Source organism: Mustela nigripes, chromosome 1, assembly GCF_022355385.1.
Source record: "Mustela nigripes isolate SB6536 chromosome 1, MUSNIG.SB6536, whole genome shotgun sequence".
Taxonomy (NCBI): domain Eukaryota; kingdom Metazoa; phylum Chordata; class Mammalia; order Carnivora; family Mustelidae; genus Mustela; species Mustela nigripes.
The window spans coordinates 234,586,227-234,609,277 of NC_081557.1; the positions used below are offsets into that span (position 1 = coordinate 234,586,227).

Genomic DNA, 23,051 nt, shown 5'->3' on the forward strand with positions numbered 1-23,051 from the left:
CAACTTACACTTTAAAAACAATCCCTCTGATTGCTGTTTGGAGAATATGTGAGGAAAGAAGAAAAACGAAGAGGCCCGTTAGGAGGCCAGAGGTTCTAGATGGATCCTCCAGATCATATTTTCTCTCCAATACAAAAATAGAAGGGACAAAGGAATCCAGACTCATTTTTCTTAGAGATCTGACCCAGAGTGGCACAGTTTCCAGCTATATCCCACAACCAGAATTCAGTCACATGTCCACATCAAGCTGCAAGGGAGGCTGGGAAATGTACTCTCTAGCTGGGTTGTCAGGTGCTCCAAAAAACTCACACATTAATTAAATAAAGGGTGAAGGGATAATGGTGACGACTAAGTCTCCCTCACAAGATTTTTTAATTTATCAGTGTAGTCATCTGTTACAGACCGAACGGTGTCCCCTCCAAGACTGACATGTTGAAGCCCTCACGTCCCAGTACCTTAGAATGCAACTCTGTTTGGAGATAGGGATTTTGCAGAGGTAATTAAGGTTACATGAGGTCATAAGGGTGGGACCCCAATCCAATATGACTAGTGTCCTTATTAGAAGAGGAAGAGACACTGGGGATGTGTACACACAGAGGAAAGGCCATCTGAGGACACAGCAAGAAGGCAGCCATTTGCTAAAACTCTAAGACAACCAGAAATATCCTATTTGATAACCAGTTATAAATAAAATTAGTTTCCTTTGTAAACAAATAAATCTATGGCTTTGCCCTCAACAGCCTGGGACTGAAGGCTATACAGTTGACCCTTGAACAATGGAGGGGTTAGGAGTGCTGACCCCCTGTGTAGTCAAAATTCTGTGTACAACATTTAACACCAAAAACTTAATTAGTAAAAAATCTGTGTATAACTTATAACACTCTTTTTTTTTTTTAAGATTTTATTTATTTAACAGACAGAGATCACAAGTAGGCAGAGATGTAGGCAGAGAGAGGAGGAAGCAGGTTCCCCACCGAGGAGAGAGCCCAATGCAGGGCTCGATCCCAAGACCCTGCGATCATGACCTGAGCTGAAGGCAGAGGCTTTAACCCACTGAGCCACCCAGGTGCCCCAACTTTTAACACTCTTAAAACGTAATTACTAATGGCCTCCTGTCGACCAGAAGCCGTACCAATAACATAACATCAGTCAACACATATTTTATATGTTATATGTATCATATGTTGTATTGTCACAATAAAATAAACTGGATAAAAAAGGAAAACATTAAGGAAATCACAAGGAAGAGAAAATATATTTATAGTACCACACTGTAAAAAGTCCATGTACGAGTGGAGCCATGCAGTTCAAACCCATGTTGTTCAGGGGTCAACTGTATTTCCCTTTATATACGTAAATTATGAAGTCATGAGTTAACTGGTTAACTACATATTTGTATGACAGGGTCAAAAATTTAATAATATACTCAGATGTGAACAAAAAAACTTTATTTTCCATAACTGGTCTAATTTTTTCCCAAGCTCCAAAGTTGAACAGGATGACAAAGTTCACTCAGAGGACAGTGAAGCTCCAGAAGTTACTCCAAGGACCAGGGTGACTGGGTGGCTCAGTTGGTAAAGTGTCTGACTCTTGATGTTGGCTTGGGTCATGGTCTCAGAGTTGTGGGATTGGACCCCACATTGGGGTCTGTGCTGGGTGTGGACCCTGCTTGGTTTTCTCTATCTCCCTCTCCTTCTGCCCCCACTCTGCTTATGCACTCTCTCTCTCTAGAAATAAATGAAGAAAATAAAGAAAAAAAGATACTCCTAGGGCCACTGTATACACTTCTGAGGTTGACCCTTTCCTTGCTGCCATGAAATCCCATAAATTCCTGTTCACACAGAATCTATTTGTGGCTGAAAGGAGAAGGGAGAGAAAGGGTCCTTCAATGAGCATTTACTCAAGAGTATTTCCATTTGAAACAGAATGGTTGAACCAGAGGACGGAGGTACCTATAATAGGCAAGTTTGAGCAACACCTCGGCCTCCAGCCTTGCCCCCTAGCTTAGTTCAAACAGTTTTCCTTAAGTCTTCTCCAAATGTGTAGAGCTAATAAAGGCACCACCTATACAGCAACCCAAAACCATCATGTTCATCAGAATCCAAGTTAATGATGGTTTTTTTAAATAGAAGTCCCTGACTTTTTCAAGTTTCTGCATCATTTTCAGCAATTAGTGCTAACTTCATATTAAAAGCAGCTCTAATATTAGCCCAGAAAAGACCATGTTTGCTCTTCTCCTTGGGCCATTCCAAATAAGTCCTCTGTGTCATGAGAGCCCTCAGCTTGTGATACTTGCTGGGAATGCAGTTACGTGGAATGGGTTCCAGCAAGATCAGGATTAAGTTATTAGATCCTTCATGAAAGAGATTATGATGGGCAAAGTAGAGTTCATAATGGCACCACTCACTCTGGACAAAGTTAGGCGACAAAACAAAGATGGACTTGTAACTTTTCTCAATGCAGTTTATGATATTTTCCACGATGCTCTTGCCAGGAACAAAGTTTCTCTCATGGAGACAAATCCTTATACCTTCTTTTTCTAGGCAAGGTACCAGTTCATTCTTCACCCAGGCCGAATCATGTTCACTGTATGAAATAAAAGCATGGAACTGGAGGGTTCTTTGGACTTCTTCTAAAGGTATGTTCCTTGCCCTACGCCGGGTCTGGGTCCACTGACACAACATCCGGAGATACCAGGGCAGATCAAAGTAGATACAGAGGGTGGTCACAGTAGCAGTCAACACCAGCATAGTGACCCCAATGGTAATAAGCAGCAGAGTTGTGTTGCAGGATAACTGAGACACGTGAAAGTCCTTCAGCAGGGTTCCCTTGTAGTTTTCTGGATAGTCACACTTGTAAGAATCAGGCCAACCTTCTATTACTTCATGGGATACTCGGCCTAGACTTTGGACAAATTCTCTGAGCTCACATGTACATTGGAATGGATTGTTCCCTGCTTTTATGGACCTAATCTTCTGGCAGCTCTGGAAGAAATCAGCTGATGGGTTGGAAATTGAATTAGAGTCAATGATCAGTACAGAAAGGCTGCTAAAAGTACCACAGTCTGGAAGGTGGGCTAAAGAATTGGAAGCAACATTGAGTTCTTGCAAAGCTTCTAGTTTCATGATTGGCTTAGGAATGCTGCTTATTCTGTTATAATGAAGATCAAGCACCTTGACCTTGGGAGGTAAACATCTGAAAACAGAGTCAGTAAGTATATTTGAAGACAAATTTAACACGACTATACTTCCAACCCAAGTGCAGTCTCCATCATGTCTATCATATTCCAAAGAATTCCCACTAACATCCAATATTTCCAAAGATGTCATATGCTTAGTCATGAGACTTACTTTATAAAGGTCTTCTAATTTATTCTTTCGTAAGATAAGTGTTTCCAATCTAACAAGTTGGGAACAATTTTGAAAAATACTATCTGTGAAAAGATTCTGGGTAAAGTTCAAAAACTTAAATGTGTTTGATGGCGGAGGACAAAGCATGTGTATAAAACGTGTATCTGATATGGTTAACATCATAATATTCATCTCAGAAAAAATTGTGTATAACACAGTCTGTGAATAAAGGAAAACCTCATTTTTAACATGCTCTATTTTCAATGCCTTCAGTGTTGTTTTAGAATAATGAAAATTTTCTTTCTCAATTTTGTCAAATATTGTTAAATTATAAATATTGAGATATTCTACAGGTTTGGGCCAAAGAGATTGAAAAATATCAACTAGACATTTCCAAGTTGTTTTCATATGTCTGAGAGTAACATTCAGTAAAGTTGGACCTCTAGTGAGTCCCAATGAAAAGGTAATGAATAGTCCACAATTACTATCATTCAATTTAATATTAGTCAGTTGTAAGCACACTAAACTATTAACTAATATGCTCACTTGGACAGAGAAGAGCTGATTTGGAGGAAAAACAAGGTCAAGTGTTTTTGTATTTAAAATTGGAAGACTTTCTGTTTCATTTGCATAATATCTTTCTAAATCCAGAAGGATATAATTTAGATGCAGATGAGCAATTGGTAGCAGATCTAATTGTCGTAACTTTGTAGCACTTAATCCTAAGAAATGTAGTTGTGTCAGGTTGCCAAATTCCTTACAGATGGGCAGGACATCAAAGTCATTGAATGAGAGGTCTAAATGCTTGAGACTTGTGATAAGATGGCAGGATATATTCTGTAACTGATTGTGAGATAAATCCAAATATTCCAAATTCTGGTTGAACTTGAAAATTCTAAAATCAAGGCACCAGATTCTATTATGAGAAAGTCTCAAAACTTTAAGCCCTGAGAGATAGCTCATGTCAGAGATATGAAGCTCAGATATGCGGTTCTGAGACATATCTAAGATTTTCATTTTTGGTGGCAGGTTTTTTGGGACATGAGTAAGTTTCATATTTGACATGTCCACGGCAAATTCACTCTCTTCAGAAAATTGGATTATGTTTCCAACTATTAAGATCACAAGGCATACAAAGTGAAAGCTTCCTGTGATTGAGTCTTTGTCTTTGGTCATGATGTTGAAATGGCTATTCCCCAAAGGGTTGTTGCTGTTCTTCAGAGCATCTTGATATGTGTCCAAATTCTAGAAATATAATACACATGAAGATATATAAATATTGGATGATGGCTCTCCAACCTCCACTTGCAAAACACAAAATCTTAATGATCTTTTCATTCACTGTAAGAGTCATATCTGTCCACAGAGTTAAGGGTGATGTTTTCCCAGTTATGTAGCTTGTTGGTACCAGGGGAGGCAATACAGACCTTATTATCCAAGAAATATGGTTCTGTGTTTTATCCTGTCTGGGCACTCTCTTAGGGGTCCACTCAGGGGCGTGGCTTTGTTTCACCCTCTTCAGAATTTTCTCAGGGCTGGAGTAGGCTGCTCGGTAATGTTTATTGAAAACCTTTAAAGGTAAACATACTAGCCATAGGTACCTAGAACAAGGAATAACAAATGTGACAAATAGCACACAAACCAAAAAGCCAGGGAAGGAAGAGAGATATGGGGGGAAAAGTCTTTGTAACACCCCATGTTTGCCACAAAATGTAAAGAGATACACATATGTCCAGGGCCGTATGGAAGCTCAAAAAAGATAAGAAAATCCTCAACTTTCATCTCTGACTGACCTTTGACTCTGTGAAGGCAGAGTTGTAAATAGCCAGGACAAGCATTGAGGAAATGCATCAACACAGAGCCAATCTACAAAGATCAGAAGTTTTCTTTTATTTTTTCCCTAGGTGTTTAAGAAAATCCCCATCAAAGCACTAACTAGCCAGTAAGCTAATGGAGCAGAGAAGTCAATGGGCACACATAACAAAGAATACAGTCCTTACACAATAGTTTAGAACAGTCACTGAGCAAACAACCAACAACACCCCACAACATGTAGCAACAACAAACCATGGGAGAGAGAATCTGAGTTACCACCTTGTTATATTTCCAGAGTTACCACATTACAATACTCAAAATGCCTACTTTAAACAATAGAAGGCATGCAAATAAATTAGAAAGTATTATCCATTTACAGAAAAAAAAAAAAAGAACAAAGTTAGAGAAGTGACACTACCCAACTTCAAGACTTCTTATAAACCTACAGTAAACAAGACAGTATGGGATCAGTGAAAGAATGGATGGAGAGATCAATGGACCAGAATAAAGAAGTTAGAAATAGGCCCACACAAATATAGCCATCTGGTCTTTGACAAAGAAGCAGAGGCAATTCCGAAGACAAAAGACCGTCTTTCCAACAAATGGTACTGGAACTATATATAAGACATCCACATGCAACAAAAAAAGGTGGGGGGAAGTTGTAACACAGAACTTATACCTTTTCACAAAAATTAACCCCAAATGGATCATAAACCTAAATATAAACTATAAAACTAGAAAGCTTCTAGGGGATAATATAAGAAGAATCTAGCTGACTTTGGGTTTGGAGATGACTTTTTAGATACACTATCAAAAGTAAAATCATGAAAGAAAACATTGTTAAAGTTGGACTTCACTAAAATTAAAATTTTCTACTTTGCAAAAGACACCATTAAGACAACGAAAATACAGGCCCCTGGCGGGGAGAAAATATTTACACAACACATATCTGATGAAGGACTTGTGTTCAAAATATACAATGAACTCTTAAATTCAGCAATAATAAAATAACAATTTAAAAATGGACAAAAGTTCTGAACAGCGACCTCACCAAATAGCAAATTAGAATATGATATGTTACTCAATATCATATGTCATCGGAGAATTGCAAACTAAAATACTGAGATACCATTACATACCAATGAGAGTGGCCAAAATCCTGAAACACCAAATATTAGTGAGGCTCTGGAGCAACAGGGACTTTCATTCATTGTTGGTGGGACTTCAAAATGGTATAGACACTTTGGAAGACAGTCTGCCAGCTTCTTACAAAAATAAATATACTCTGACCATATTGGGTACATACTCCTAGGTATGTACCCAAATTAATTGAAAATCTAGTCCACAGAAAAAGTGTGCATGTAGATGTTTATAGCAGCTTTATTCACAACTACCAAAAACTAGAAGCAACAGTATGTCCTTCAGTTGGTAGAAAGGTAAACTGTAGTACATCCATACAATGGAATATTATTCAGTGCTGAAAAGAAATGAGTGGTCAAGCCACAAAAAGTCACAGAGGAACCAAATGTATATTTCTAAGTAAAAGAAACAAATCTGAAATGGCTACATGCTGTATAATTCCAACTCTGTGGTATTCATAAAAAGGCAAAACTAAAGAGAAAATAAAAAGATCAATGGTTACTAGTGTTTGGAGAAGAGAGGGATGAATAACCAGAGCATAGAGGATTTTTAGGATGGTGAAGCTGTTCCATATGATGTAATAGTGGATACAGGACCTTCTGCATTTGTCAAAGCCCAAAGAACTATACAACACAAAGACTGAATCCAAATATAAATTACGGATCTTAGTTAGCAATAATATATCAATTATATAATGTAACACACTAATGCAAAATGTAATAGGAAAAGCTGTACACAGTGGAGAAGGGGTATATGAAAACTGCTGGACTATTTGCTCAATTTTTCTATAAAGCTAAAACTTCTCTAAAAAAATAGAGTCCATTAATTTTAAAAGAGGAGAAGTATATAGAAATGTAACAAATTCCTGCATATTAATTTTGTATCCTGCAATTTTACTGAATTCGTTTAACAATTCTATTAGCTTTTCTGTGGACTCTTTAGGATTTTCTCCATATACTATCATGTCATCTGCAAATAGTGAAAATTGTACTTCTTCCTTACCAATTTGGATGCCTTTTATTTCTTTTTCTTGTCTGATTGCTCTGGCTAGGACTTCTGGTACCATGTTAAATAAGACATCCTTGTGAGAATGGACATCCTTGTCTTGATCCTGATCTTGGAGGCAAAGCTCTCAGTTTTTCACTGTTGAGTATGATGTTAGCTGTGAGTTTTTCAAATAAGGCCTTTATTATGTTGTGGTATGTTCTCTCTAAACCTATTTTATTGAGTGTTTTCTTTGATGAATAAATATTGTACTTTGTCAGATGTTTTTTCTGCATCATTTGGGTTGATCATGTGGTTTTTATCCTTTCTCTTAATGTGATATATCATGTTGATTGATTTGCAAATGTTGAACCACACTTGAATCCCAGAAATAAATCCCACGAGATTGTGTTGAATCATTTTTGTAATAATTTAGTTTGCTAATATTTTGTTGAGAATTTTTGTATCTATTTTTCTTTGATACTGGCTAGAGTTCTCTTTTTCTGTTGTGCCTTTATCTGGTTTTGGTAGCAAGGTAATTCTGGCCTCAGAGAATGAATTTTTGAGCTTTCTTTCCTCTCCTGTTTTTGGAATAGTTTGAGAAGAATAAGTATTAACTCATCTTTAAATGTTTGATAGGTTTCACCTGTGAAGCTTTCTGGTCCTGGACTTTTGTTTGCAAGATTCTGTCTCATTGCTGGTAATCAGTCTGTACAGATCTTCCACCTCCTTGTTAAGTTTTTTCCTGGTATTTTATTATTTTTGGTGCAATCATAAATGGGATTTTTTTTTCTCTTAATTTCAAACTGAACAACAGGAAAAATGGATAAAATCCATTTGTAACCTTCCAAAACTGAATCTGAGAAATAGAAAATTTGAACAGACTGATTACTAGCAATAAAACTAGATCCATATTAAAAAAAACTCCCGGGGCACCTGGGTGGCTCAGTGAGTTAAAGCCTCTGCCTTCAGCTCAGGTCATGATCCCAGAGTCCTGGGATCGAGCCCCACATTGGGCTCTCTGCTCAGCAGGGAGCCTGCTTCCCTCTCTCTCTCTCTGCCTGCCTCTCTGCCTACTTGTGATCCCTGTCTGTCAAATAAATAAATAAAATCTTTTAAAAAAATAAAAAATAAAAATAAATTGAAAAAACTCCCAAAAAGCAAAAGTCCAGGAACAGATGGTTTCACAGACAAATTCTACCAAACTTTAAAGAAGAATTAATATCTGGTCTTCTCAAACTATTCAAAAAAATAGAAGATGAAGAAAAGCTTCCAAATTCATTCTATGAGGCCAGCATTACCCTAAAACTAAAACCAGAAAAGACACTACCAAAAAAATAGAAGAAGAAGAAGAAGAAGAAGAACTATAAGCCAGTATCTCTGATGAACACAGATGCAAAAATCCTCATTAAAATAAAAGCAAAATTGGGGTGCCTGGGTGGCTCAGTGGGCTAAATCCCAGGGTCCTGGGATAGAGCCCCGCATGGGGCTCTCTGCTCCGTGGAAAGCCTGCTTCCTCCTCTCTCTCTCTGCCTGCCTCTCCGCCTACTTGTGATATCTCTCTCTGTCAAATTAAAAAAAAAAAAAAAAAAAAAAACTTAAAAAAAATAAAAGCAAAATGAATCTAATAAGATTTTTAAAAATCACTCACCACTCTCAAGTGGGATTTATTCCAGGGATGTAAGTGTGGTTCAGTATTTGCAAAGCAATTAATGTGATATATCACATCAAGAGAAAGGATAAAATTGTATGATCATTTCAATAATGCAGAAAAGCATTGTAGCATCCGTTCATGATAAAAACTCTCAACACCCCTCAAATCTAAGTAGGTTTACATTATATAACGGATAATGAAAAGAGATTTATTTTGTGAATGCAACAACAAAAGACCCTGAATAGCCAAAGCAATCTTGAGAAAGAACAAAGCAGAGGTATCAGTGCCTTAGATTTCAAGATATATTACAAAGCTGTAGTAAGAAAAAAACTGTACTTGCACAAAAATAGACACATAGATGAATAGAACAGAATAGAGAGCCCAGAGCTAAGCCCACATTTATATGGTCGATTCATCTACAATTAAGGAGTCAATACTATACAATGGGGAAAACCAATCTCTTCAAAAAATGGTATTGGGAAAACTGGACTACTTCTTATACCACACAAAAAAATAAAATCAAAATGGATTTTAAAAAATAAAAAAAGGGGGGGGGGGACCTGGGTGGCTCAGTGGGTTAAAGCCTCTGCTTTCGGCTCAGGTTATGATCTCAGGGTCCTGGGATCGAGCTCCGCATCTGGACTTCCTGCTCAGCAGGGAGCCTTTTTCCCCTCCCCCCCCTGCCCCCCTCTCTGCCTGCTTGTAATCTCTGTCTGTCAGATAAATAAATAAAATCTTTAAAAAAAAAAAAACCAGGAAAAAAAAAAGAAGAAAAAAAAATTAATAGAAATGGTTTCTGAAGAAGCACAGGCATTGACTTAGTAAACAAAAGTTTTAAATCAACTGTCTTAAAAGTTAACAACATGACTATGGTCTCTTTTCATTGGCTTAGAGGATACTTTATTCTCTTTTATTTTTTTTTAAAAAGATTTTATTTATTTATTTGCAAGAGTGAGAGAGAGCATGAGAGGGGAGAATATCAGAGGGAGAAGCAGACTCCCCATGGAGCTGGGAGCCCAATGTGGGACTTGATCCCAGGATTCTGGGATCATGACCTGAGCCAAAGGCAGTTGCCTAACCAACTGAGACACCCAGATGCCCACTTCAGTCTCTTTTAAAAGGCAGTCCTTTATCCCTCCAAAATGTGGTATCACTCAGTTTGATAATCTAAAATTGTACAAAAGGGCAACCAAGAAGCTCTTTCCAGAAACTGTAAGACATTCTCAAGAGAGGACACCAGTATTCAGTTTGGCACTAAACTCAGCCATCTGCTGCAGCCAGTGACTTCTCATGGATAAAGTGTTAACAACCCAATTAACTCTTTCTCCAGTGACTAATCTTACCAATGAGTTATTTTCTAGCTCTTTTCTGAAAACCTGACACATGTGGAATGTCCCCTGTGTTACCAGAAAACATTACTTTTTGGTATAAATGACTCTTAAATGGTAAGTAGCGTCCATGTTAAAAGGACTGTGTATGAACTATAAAACAAAGTAAGAGGATGATGCTGTATTTCCTCTCCTACATCTTTCTAAGAAAAGTGGACCAAATGTGGCTTATTAGGGCTTCTGAATGATTAGATGAGTGTGAGATAAGCTGCTGGTGGTCATTGTGAAGCCATGCATGCAGTTAGCCAGATTTTCAGATCCTTAACCAAGGCATGGCCAAGGCAACATGAGATAACCATTTATCTCATGGGGGGGTACCTAGGTGGCTCAGTTGGTTGAGCGTCCAGCTCTTCATTTTGGCTCAGGTCATGATCTCAGGATCCTGGGATCGAGGCCCACATTAGACTCCATGCTCAGCAGGGAGTTTGCTTGAGGATTCTCTCTCCCTCTTCCTCTGCCCCTCCTCCTGCTCATGCTCACATGCTCTCTTTCTCAAATAAAAACAAATAAATCTTTTTAAAAAAAGGAATGGGGAGGAGGGTGGCTGACAGGTTGGAAGGTCTATCCACCTGTGGCTTGGTGTCTGAATCTCTGTGGTATCTGAAGGACAAATCCTTTTGTGAGGGTAGCAATTGGAATAAAGCCAAGTTTGGACACAAACAAGGAAGAACCCCCTCCTTCCTCCACCTCCATGAACTGGACCTTAGCAAAATCAGTTGTAGCAATGAACCCACTGTTCATGGAGCCATAAGAGAAGTTAGATTAAGGTACACCAAACTGGACATTTATGACTGGCTGAGGGGTAGAAGCAGGCACATTAGCCCACAGACACCAGGTTTGTGACTGAGACAAAGCAGCGAAACTATAATTGTGCAAAAGATCAAGCAAGAATCTAGTCCCAGAGACAAAGACCTAACCCTAACTCATGGGTCTATACCATTCCAGCTTTGATCTGTGTGGAAAAGCATTTATGAGCCCCTGCAGGGAGCAAGAGCTAGCAGGACAGGGAGGGTTCCACAGCTGCCTAATTCCCACTGTACCCTCCTAAAAGCAGCAGTTGCAGCTGTGGTGGCCAGAGGGCAGAATCCTGCACCAGAGTGCCCACAATCACACCTGCCTGGAACCACCTACAGGTAGATGTTAGAGGTACTCTTACAGATTGGGAAGAGGCAGATGAGATGATGCATATACTCCACCCTTTGTGGTCATGGGAAATTTCTTTAGTCACAGGATCTCATTATTTGACACAATTCCCATAAAAATGGATATGTGCTTTTCTAATTCACACTAGACCAAAAGCCACAAATTGAGAGAGACAGGAATTGGCATTTGATAATCTGAAAACATCAAGTCCCTACAGTTGATATGCTGATAAAACAGGAAAAGAGAGTGAAATATTAAAAAGTACATGTCAGTCTAAAACTGCTATATGTATGGGATAACAGTTTCCCCAGAACCTATAAAGTCTCACTGTACTACAACAAATTCTAGGCACTGATGTTCATGACACTGTTGTCAAGTGATTGAGAAAAGATTACTTATCTGAAAGGTGGAGGCAGGTACATGAACCCACACATTCCATACTTGAGACTAGAACAAAGGATTGGATGTGATTTCACTCTACCCTATTCAAGAGCTGATCTGCACAGCTAAACATCTAGAAGTTCTCAGGAGACAAGAGCAGACAGCATTTCTTAATATTGTTAATATTAATATTGTTTCTTGCATAGCAGGAACAACTGAAAGCAGATGTTGACTACTTGTTCAGTTTTATTAACAAAAAGATCCACAGTTCATACCTGAAGATATATTGGAAATAGTAAAACAGTTAAGAGATAAGTAGGGTTTCCATTAATCATTCTTTGGGAGAGAAAAACTCTTCTGGGCTGGAGAATTTCATTACAAAATGGCATATGGTTGGTTAAAAGTCCCTAGGGACACCCGAGTGGTTTAGTCAGTTGAGCATCCAACTCTTGGTTTCGACTCATACTCAGGTCATGATCTCAGGGTCATGAGATCAAGCCCTGCCTGGGCTCGGCACTCAGCATGGAGTCTGCTTGAGATTCTTTCCCCCTCCTATTCCCACTCGCTCTGATCCTCCCCCCAACCCTCACCGTTCACACACACACATACTCACTCACTCTCTCTAAAATAAATAAATAAGTACATACATACATACAGTTTTTAAAAGTCCCTCACTGCTCCTCTTCTAGAGCCTCTCCCAGTGTCCACCAAAACACCTAATAAAACACAGAAACTTTTAAAAAACCACCTTGCCACCAAAAACAAAGAAGGATAGAAAATTAATGGTAGGATCCAAAAACATCTACACCCATAAAAAGGTATCAGGAGCCTTATTAGGGAAAACCTGTCATACTCAAGCTTTGTCTCAGGAAAATAGACTCCTTGACAAATGATGAGAAGGAATTTTGTCCCTCCCTCTGTTTGCATATCTCTGTTTGCAGATGTATGATCTTATATGTAGAGAGTCTGAATGACTTCATGAAAAAAAACTGTTAGAATTATTAAATTTGTTAAGGTTGCCGATTCAAAATCAACAAACAGAATGTTGCATATCTATGTATTAATAACAAACTATCTGAAAAAGAAATGAAAAAATATCCCATTTACAAATTCATCAAAAAGACTAAAATATCTGGGAATAATTTTAATAATTTTAACCAAGGAAATGAAAGACCTGTATACTGAAAATTAGAAGACATTGATGAAAGAAGCTGAAAAAGATACAAACAAATAGAAAGATATCTTGTATTCATGGATCAGAAGAATTATACTGTTAAAAAGTTCACACTACCCAAAGCCATCTATAGATTCAGTGCAATCTTTATTAAAATTCCAATGGCATTTTTCACAGAAGTGGAAAAGAGAATTCTAAAATTCATATGTAATTACAAAAGACTCTAACTTGCAAAGCAATCCTAAGGCAGAACAAAGTTAGAGGCACCACACTACCTGATTTCAAACTATACTACAAAGCTGTAGTAATCAAAACACACACACACATCTGTGTTGGCTTAAAAACAGACATGTAGACCAGTGGAACAGAATTGAGAGCCCAGAAGTAAATCCATGTATACACAGTCAACTAATATTTGACAAGGGAATCAAAAATACTTGATAAGGAAAATGTAGTCTCTTCAGTGAATAGAATTGGGAAAACAGGATATGTGCATGTAAAAGAATTGGATCCCTATCTTACCCCACTTTCAAAAAAGCTTATTCCAAATGGATTAAAAACTCAACCAAAAAACCTGAAATCATTAAGTTCTTAGAAGAATATATAAGGGAAAACTCCCTGACATTGGTCTTGGCAATATTTTTTTGGATCTGACACCAAAAACATAGGCAACAAAACCAAAAATAAACAAATGAAACTACATCAAACTAAAAACATCTGTACAACACAAAAAAACAAGCAGCAAAATGCAAATTCAACCTATAAAATTGGAGAAAATATTTATAAATCATGATATCTGATAAGGGATTAATATCCAAAGTATATGAGGAACTAAGATAACTCAATAGGAAATATTAAAATTAATATTAATATTAATAAGTTTTTAAAAAGAATTTGGTTAAAAAATGGACAGAAGCCCTGAATAGACATTTTTCCAAAGAACACATATGGATAGCCTATAGTACATCAGAAGATGCTCAAGGTCACTGATCATCAGGGAAATGCAAATCAAAACCACAATGAGCTATCACCTCATACTCATTAGAATGGTTATCAAAATAAAACCTAGAAAATAACCTGTGTTGACAAGAATGTAGAGAAAAAGGAAACCTTGCACACCACTGAAGGTAAACTGGTGTAGCCATTGTGGCTAACAGTAGTTTCCTCAAAAAATTAAAAAGAGAATTAACATATGATACAGCAATCCCACTCTGGACATATATCCAAAGGCAATGAAATCACTGTCTCAGAAAATAGTGGATCACCATATTCATTGCAGCATTATTCACAATAGCCAAGACATGAAAACAACCTAAGTGTCCAATGACAGATGAATAGGTAAAGAAAATGTGAGGTACATATAAAATGGAATGCCTTTTGTGACAACATGGATAGAACATGAGGACATTATGCTAAGTGAAATAAATACTGTATGATCTCATTTATATGAGAATCTAAAAAAGCCAAACTGATAGAAACAGAGAATAGAAAGGAGGTTGTCAAGGTCTTGGAGACAGGGGAAGTGAGGAGATGTTGGTCAAAGGGTAAAAGCTTCCAGATATAAGATGAATGAGTTCTGGGGATCTACTGTGCAGCATGTTAACAGTACTGTTTTATATACTTGAGAGTTGCTAAGAGAGCAGATTCTCACAACTGAAAATAAAAGGTACTTATGTGAGGTGTTAGATGTGTTAATTATGTATACCTATTGCAATAGGTATACATAAATATAGTTATATAGAGATATATATGTATCAATTATCACATCATAGGTCTTAAATTTATACAAATCAATTATATCTTAATAAATCTGGGGGGAGGAAAAGAACTGAATAAGAGGTAGGGAAGCACTTGAGGGTGGGTGCATATTGCATGTATACACAGTCAACTAATATTTGACAAGGGAATCAAAAATACTTGATAAGGAAAATGTAGTCTCTTCAGTGAATGGAATTGGGAAAACAGGATATGTGCATGTAAAAGAGGAGGGCACATATTGCATGTACTAAGGAGGGCACATATTGCATGGAGCACTGGGTGTTATACGTAAACAATGAATCTTAGAAAACTACATCAAATACTAATGATGTATTACATGGTGACTAACACAACACATATAACAATACTTGTAAAAGGGCAAAGATAAGAGAACTGGGGGCTGTATTCATCAGGAATTGCAGTTTGTGTATGTAATACTCCATTAGGTGAAAGGATCAGAGAATTGGCAATGAGGATAAGAGAGTCTACTACTTAATACTGGTTCAAAACAAATAGGTCACAATAAAAATACAACAGATAAAGACATGCAATGAATAACTGCATCAAAATTTACAAAGCAGAAATGCTAAAAACACAAGGAGATAGTGATAGTGAAGACGTGTAATGCATTTCTCTGGGCCACAAATAGATCAAGCACATAAGGTAAGCATATGGGGATTTGAATAAAATAAGTAATAAAGGATTTAACAGAGTCTTTGAACCCATGAAAAAAGAATATTAAGTCCCCAGGTTTCATGGAGCATTTGCTAATATTGATTCTTAAGTCAAATAAATTTTTGCCGAAATTTGTAAAGTCATTTTTCAGACTACAAAATAAACTTTTTAAGCCATCTTTTTAAACATTCTAAACATTTTCTGAATCAAGAAAATCACATTTTCAATTACAAACTTTAAAAATTATGAGAGCCCAATTACCAGGTCATAGGGTAGCTCTATTTTAAATTTTTTGAGGAATCTCCACACTGTTTTTCAAAATGATTCATAGCAGCAATGTTCACAACAGCCAAACTATGGAAAGAGCCAAGATGCCCTTCAACAGACGAATGGATAAAGAAGATGTGGTCCATATATACAATGGAATATTACTCAGCCATCAGAAAGGATGAATACCCAATGTTTGCATCAACATGGATGGGACTGGAGATTATGCTGGGTGAAAGAAGTCAAGCAGAGAAAGTCAATCACCATATGGTTTCACTTACTTGTGGAACATAAGGAGTAACACGGAGTATATTAGGAGAAGGAAAGGAAAAGTGAAGGGGGGCGGGAATCAGAGTGGGAGATGAACCATGAAAGACTGTGGACCCTGAGAGACAAACTGAGGGTTTTAGAGGGGAGGGGATTGGGGTGATGGGTAAGCCTGGTGATGGGTATTAAGGAGGGCACATATTGCATGGAGCACTGGGTGTTATACGTAAACAATGAATCTTAGAAAACTACATCAAATACTAATGATGTATTACATGGTGACTAACACAACACAATAAAAAAATAAAAATAAAATAAAAATTATGAGAAACAACAATGTGGTGTGCACAGATTCTAGCCTCCTCCTCTTGCTCTAAATCTCCTAAATGATAGAGGAAATAATAACACACGTGCATGCATGCACACACACACACACATACAAAGTCAGAAAGAGAAGTCTTTTAGGGAACTGAAAGCAAGAGAAGTCTCTGAAAATCACAAGCAGATGGGACTATGATAGGGCACTAGCTTTTCAAAGATGTCCATCTCCTAATCCCAGAACTTGTAAATATGCCATTACATGGAAAAAGGGAATTCAAGTTGAAGATGAAATTAAACTTGTTAATTCGCTAATCTTAAAATAAGAGGGGTATCCTAGATTATTCAAGTAGAATCAATGTAATTACAAGGGTCCTTAAAAACAGAAGAAGGAGGCAGAAGAGGTCAGTGATGTGATGTGAGAAGGGTTTGAGTTGCCATGAGGAAGGGGCCATGAGCCAAGAAATGCAGGTAGAATTCAGAAACTCAAGAAGGCAAGAAAATGGATTCTACCCTAGAGCCTCCAGAAGGAATGCAGCCTTGTCAACACCTTTATATAAGCCCAACAAGACCTATGTTGTAGTACTAACTTACATAACTGTAAGATAGTAGATTTTTTTTTTGAAGCCACTGAATTGTGGTAATTTGCTGCAACAGCAATATGAAATTAATACACACTAGTTTGGTCCGCCCTTCTGACAAACAGACTATGAAAGCAGATCAACAAGCAATTTGACATGGAGTGTCAACCACAATTTGGGTTGCACAATCAAAAAGCATGACACTTACAAAATAAACACCGTGATAAAAAGGAACCAAACTCAAGATATAAGAGAAGCTAATACCCATGGAAACAGACATAAAAGAGCAGAATAGCCATTGATAATAGATAGACATCCTCAGTGAGAGAGAAGAATTCTTAAAAGGAATGGAGTTTTACTTTCATGGAAATTAAAAACTTAAAAATTGAAATGGAAAACTCACTGTATGAGTTGAATTACAGAGTGGCAATGCTGATGTGAGAGGATTTGTGAGATGGAAGACCAGGAAGAGAAATTTTCCCAAAACACAGCACAAGAGGCCAAAGTGATGATATATAAAAGAACTACTAAAAGACTTGGAAGACAGATCCACCATCTGAATTACCAGAGGACAGACCAATCTCTGAGTCCCCTCACCCCGCAAAAAAAGGACAATAAAAGGGATGCAGGAAGGAATACTCTGCAAAGAAGGTAGGAAAATTTAGTGCTAAATTCCAATTAGTATTGATGATAAAAATTTTAATAACAATGTGGAACTAAAATTGCCAACAATTACAAGGGAGTTAGTAGACAGTGGGGGAGAAGGAGAGAGTGAACTAAAATCATGCTATGATCCTTGCCTGATTAAGGAGAATCTATAGATAGATCCAGTAAATTCAAGATGTTGCTAGAAAAATACAAGTCTAAGTATGTATATTATAAATTAAGAGTAATTATGAGAAAAACAAATAAAAGGGACAAATTCCAATCATTTGGTGGTGGGGAGAAGCACAGAATGAAGAAATCCTAATCCATCTAGCTCCTTACTGAAGGAATAATATGCAATGATTAATTAGGGTATTTCTAATACTACAAGAATACTTATTATTACTAGCAAATCTATGACAATAATACATAATAGATAAAAGGAGAAAAACAGATGAACATCTCCACAGATGTTAAAAATTCACTTGTTAAATTCAGCATTAATTTCTGCCTAAAAATACAACTTTAATTAAAGTAGATATTGAAAAGATACTTTGAAAATTTGATGAAAAATATATTACCTAACTTAAACATCCCAGTCCCAAGGCATTTCTGTCAAATTCAAAATCAAGAATGCTCACTGTTATTTAACCGTAGTCTAGATGTTCCAGCCACTATAATTAAGGTGGGGAGAGAGGAGGGGTGAGAGACAGAAATATTAGAATACAGAAAATAAATTGATCACTATTTTCAAATATATGAATGTTAGCTTGGAAAATCCAAGAGAAGTAATGGAAAAACTGTTAAACCAGTAAAAGGGAATGAAAAAGTGGCCAGTACAAAATAAATTATTTTTTGAAAAGGAAATCTAATTTTCCAAAAATAGTGGGTTGTCAAGTAAATTATGGTTATCTCCATATAATTAAATATTACCATTGACCTTTAAAAATGATGAAAAGTTAATTTCATGGGAAATTGCACACCATCTATATGTAAGTGACAAAGGTTTATTTTTAAAATGTACAGCAAAAAGTATGTATAGATACATGTGGGTAAATTAAGATACATATCAAGATATTAAGTAATGATCTCTACATGGTGGGATTATAAGGGAGTTTTATTTTCCTCTTGGCTTATTTTCAACATTGAAAATTAAGAAGAGCACATTGTTGGGGTGCATGGATGGCTCAGTTGGTTAAGAGTCTGAATCCTGGTTTTAGCTCAAGTCATGATCTCAGGGTCATGAGATGGAGCCTCCTATCAGGCTCTACACTGGGTGTGAAGCCTGCATAGGATTCACTCTCTCTCCTTCTGCCCCTCCCCACTGCTTGCACTCACTCTCTCTCCAAAAAAAAAATCAATTAATTAAAAACTAATTAAAAATTATAATAATTTAAAAAATAGTTTAAAATCAACTAATTAAAAATCTAAAATTTAAAAATATGTAAAAAAGAAGAGCACATTATTTGCTCAGAAAATATATCAAAGAATTAAAAAGCAATCGTTATTAATAGGAATTACGCCCAATCTCACAAAAGATAAAAACGCTCCCTATGTTTACTGCAGCATTATTTACAAAAGCCAGGATATAGACACAGCTAAAGTGTCCATCCATAGATGAATGGATAAAGAAGATATTTATACAGTATTTATACACCTCAACATAATTACACTTGTTATTTGCAATAACGTGGAGGGACCTGTAATGCTAAGTGAAGGAAGTCAGAGAGAGAAAGACAAGTACCTTGATCTCACTTATACGTAGGATCTAAAAGACAAAACAAACAAACAACAAAAAGTAGAAAACAGACCCTAAATACAGAGAACAAACAGGTGGTTGCCAGAGGGGAGAGGGGTGGGAAGAATGGGCAAAATGGGGGAAGTGGAGTGGGAGGTACCGGCCTCCAGTTACGGAAAGAATATGTCAAGGTGATAAAAGCTACATTGTAGGGAATATAATCGATGTCATTGTCATAGCATCCTATGGTGACACATGGTAACCACACTTGTGATGAGCACTGCATAACATTTAAACTTGTTGAATCACAAAGTTGCAAACTGATACTAATGTATTAAAGCTAATGTAATGTTGCCTGTCAACCATACTTGATTTTTTTAAAAATGCATATTAGAGAAGCCATAAGAGACTCTTAATCTCACAAAACAAACTGAGGGATGGGGGAGGGAGGGAGTGGGGAGGGGGTGGTGGCGTGATGGACATTGGGGAGGGTATGTGCTATGGTGAGTGCTATGAAGTGTGTAAACCTGGTGATTCACAGACCTGTACCCTTGGGGCTAATAATACATTATATGTTTATAAAAAGTTAAAAAAATTATTTAAAAAAATGCATATTAAACAAGCCAGGACATAACATTTAGATGAATCATGTTCTGAATCTCAGTTTAGACAGACCCAGTAAAGAAGTTACATGAATAAAAGAAGGAGAAAGGATTTTAAGATGGACCCAGCATTAGATTCTATTAAAAAATAATAAATGTTGGGGCACCTGGGTGGTTCAGTGTGTTAAAGCCTCTGCCTTTGGCTCAGGTCATGATCCCAGGGTCCTGGGATGAGCCCCGCATAGGGCTCTCTGCTCAGCAGGGAGCCTGCTTCTCCCTCTTCCTCTGCCTGCCTCTCTGCCTACTTGTGATCTCTGTCTGTCAAATAAATAAATAAAATCTTTTTTAAAAAATAATAATAAATGTTCATTTTTGATAAATGCTTTGGCCATGTAGGAAAACGTACATCTTTTAAAGATACAGAATGAAGGTTTTACAGAGGGAATGTTAGGACTTCTATAATTTAAGATATTTAAGCACAAAAAGATAAAGTGATCAAATGGGACTTTTTATTTCTTAAAAATTAAAAAAAGTATAATTATTTTTACCTACCAAACTGGAAGAATTAAAAACTATAATGTCCAGTATTGGCAGGTGTGACTAAAATAAAAGCTTTTGTTTATTACCAGCAGGAATGAAAAATTAGTACAAACTTTCTGAAGGGCAATTTGTTCACAAACATAAATTCCTTAAGAACATGTTTATCCTTATTTTAGCAATTACACTTCTCAGAATTTTTTCCTAAAGGAATTATCAGAAATACACATAAAAATATTACTCTGAAAATGCTTGTGACATATGAAAAATTGAAAAAAAATAATATTGTCTAGTGTAGAAAACAGTTTAATTAGTTATTGTATACCTATAACATGGAACATCATGCAGCCTCAAATATTATACTTTTGAAGTAATAGAAAATGTTATGTAGGGGCGCCTGGGTGGCTCAGTGGGTTAAAGCCTCTGCCTTCGGCTCAGGTCATGATCCCAGGGTCCGCATCGGGCTCTCTGCTTAGCAGGGAGCCTGCTTCCTCCTCTCTCTCTCTCTCTGCCTGCCTGCCCGCCTGCTTGTGATCTTTCTGTCAAATAAATAAATAAAATCTTAAAAAAAAAAAGAAAATGTTATGTAAATATAGTTTATATTTATGTTAAATATAAATTATAAATAACATAATGAATAAAAGATACAAAATCGTGTATGTAGTAGGACTCGAATTTTGTAAAATATGATTAAACCCTGACAAAATATATAAAGCCTTAGGCAAAAGAGAATAGAAAGAAATATATCAAATGCAAACAGTGATTATTTCTGGATCTCTGAATCATAGATATTTCATTCTCTTTCTTATATTTTGCTTGTAGTTGCAAAATTTCTAATTTTGAACATTTTCTTGACTCAAAAGATTTGGCTCAAAATATAGCTAATGTAAACATATTTTATATATATTTTTAAAAGATTTTATTTATTTATTTGACACAGAAAGAGAGATCACAAGTAGACAGAGAGGCAGGCAGAGAGAGAAAGGGGGAAGCAGGGTCCCCGATGAACAGAGAGCCTGATTCCAGGCTTGATCCCAGGACCCTGAGATGATGACCTGAGCCAAAGGCAGAGAGGCTTAACCCACTGAGCCACCCAGGTGCCCCAACATATTTTATATTTAGAGAAACATGCTTGTATTATTTGGAATTTTGATACATACAGAAAATTTCTTTCACACAATAGTGGATCATTGACACTAGTTAGTGAGATACCCCTCCACTGTGTCTGTGTTCAGGGGACTGAAACTCAGCCACCATGTAAGAAGGTGGACCAGCTAAGAACATCCTACCCGCCTCCCTCTACCCCCCCCCCCACACAAATATTGCTCCAAGGGTATTTATATCTTCAAGCAGCTCCTACTGTATATACTTAACAAGCCAGCCAGGAGCCTTTCTACTTAAGCAAAATAAAGGAGAGGGGAAAGAGGAAGAAGACGGTCAGAGAGTACATAATTTGTTTTAAAAGGAAGTAAAGAGATCAAAGGTAAAGTTTTTTTATTTTTTTCTTTAATGCATCCAATAAGAAGAGGGAGAAAAAAAAAGACAGATGGACGCTCTATTTCGATGGGGGAGAAACAAAAAAACTCTGGTGGATAGGTTCTATGAACATTAAAACCACGAAAAAGACACGATGAACAAAACATTGAGATAAATGCGAGTCCCTGGTTAAGTCAAGTAAGAAAGAAAGAACGACATCGCTTTATTTGCCCAGGTTTAGGTTAGAGACCTGGAAGAAAGCAGCGCTAGACCCATCCCTGCCACTTCCTGCATTTAATAAATGTTTATTTAATGGCTGTGCCAGGTATCAGGTGCTGGGGATAGAGATAGGAAGAGCGTTGGTGTAATCCCTGCTTTCAGAGTGCTTCATGAGTGACAGATACGAAGGAACGGCTACAGCCCCAGTGATGAGGGGGAGCAAAGGCTCAGGTGTACTAGAAAAACACATAACTTACTAGAAAATCACATACTTCTGCGCAAGGGGCAGAAACTGCAGTCAACGTCCCTGGAAGCAAGCAACGAGAGGGAGAGGTGAGAAATGCAGACAGAAACAGACGAAATGACATCAGTTAGTGTCTTCCGTGAACTATGGCTGCAAGTGCCAGTTCTTTTTAACCTCTCTTCAAGACAGCCGTGAAGACACCCCACTTTTCATGGTTCTTGGAAATGAAAAGGACAGCCGCAACTTTTTTCAAAGGACACTGAAACTCATCCGGCAAACATTCCAAAGAAGGGCTATCCCTCTCCTGTGCCATGGTTGGCATTTTCTCGCATACTTGAGGTCCTTCTGCCATATTTTGAACAATCCAGAAAAGCCTGCTCACTTACCGCGGTGTTCCTTTCCCAGGAGAAGAGGAAAGTCCTTTCCAAAACGCAAGGGAAACCGAGCGCCTGACCGAAGGCAGGTCCCTGGTTTAAGCAAAGCGGTGCCACAGAAACGACTTTGTGCCATCTGTTGAGCCTTCCTGGAATTACACCGACGTAGGAATTTCCTTGCCAAAGATCACGTGAAAAGTCCATGAGTCAGCCCGATTTTCTGGGCTAAGGAACTCAAACTGTAATCCAGTCTTTAAATTCGTGCGAGCAGACGGTTTAGGACGATTTCAGTGGGAAGGAAAAGGTTCCTTCTAAGGGAAG

General features: G+C 37.3%; 3 protein-coding genes across 8 annotated transcripts in view; 1 reads left to right on the forward strand and 2 right to left on the reverse strand.

The window, feature by feature from the left end:
- Positions 1 to 22,826, reverse strand: part of TLR1 (toll like receptor 1) — a 35,214-nt gene extending 12,388 nt beyond the window's left edge. Inside the window, exon 1 of the mRNA XM_059382486.1 lies at positions 22,743 to 22,826. The gene's annotated coding sequence lies outside the window, so the exon portion shown is untranslated. The remainder of the gene's footprint in view (positions 1 to 22,742) is intronic.
- On the reverse strand, positions 1,434 to 22,827 carry TLR6 (toll like receptor 6). 6 transcript variants are annotated; one of them, XM_059382429.1, is made up of 4 exons: positions 22,743 to 22,815; positions 12,511 to 12,571; positions 4,778 to 4,951; positions 1,434 to 4,595 (listed from the first exon to the last, which is right to left on the reverse strand). In XM_059382429.1, exon 4 carries the CDS (start codon positions 4,524 to 4,526, stop codon positions 2,145 to 2,147), a length of 2,382 nt encoding a protein of 793 aa, XP_059238412.1. In that variant the 5' UTR covers positions 4,527 to 4,595; positions 4,778 to 4,951; positions 12,511 to 12,571; positions 22,743 to 22,815; the 3' UTR covers positions 1,434 to 2,144. The 6 variants fall into 6 exon arrangements, 5 of the variants coding, with proteins under 5 accessions (XP_059238412.1, XP_059238403.1, XP_059238396.1 ...); XM_059382420.1 differs by having other exon boundaries at positions 12,507 to 12,571; XM_059382413.1 differs by lacking the exon at positions 12,511 to 12,571 and having other exon boundaries at positions 22,743 to 22,827.
- The window catches only part of FAM114A1 (family with sequence similarity 114 member A1), an 88,065-nt gene continuing 82,364 nt past the window's right edge, over positions 17,351 to 23,051 (forward strand). The window contains exon 1 of the mRNA XM_059382530.1: positions 17,351 to 17,546. The gene's annotated coding sequence lies outside the window, so the exon portion shown is untranslated. The remainder of the gene's footprint in view (positions 17,547 to 23,051) is intronic.

Coding starts and splice junctions, on each gene's coding strand:
- TLR6 (XM_059382413.1), bottom strand. CDS start 4,526: ATGACCAAAGACAAAGACTCAATCACAGGAAGCTTTCACTTTGTATGC.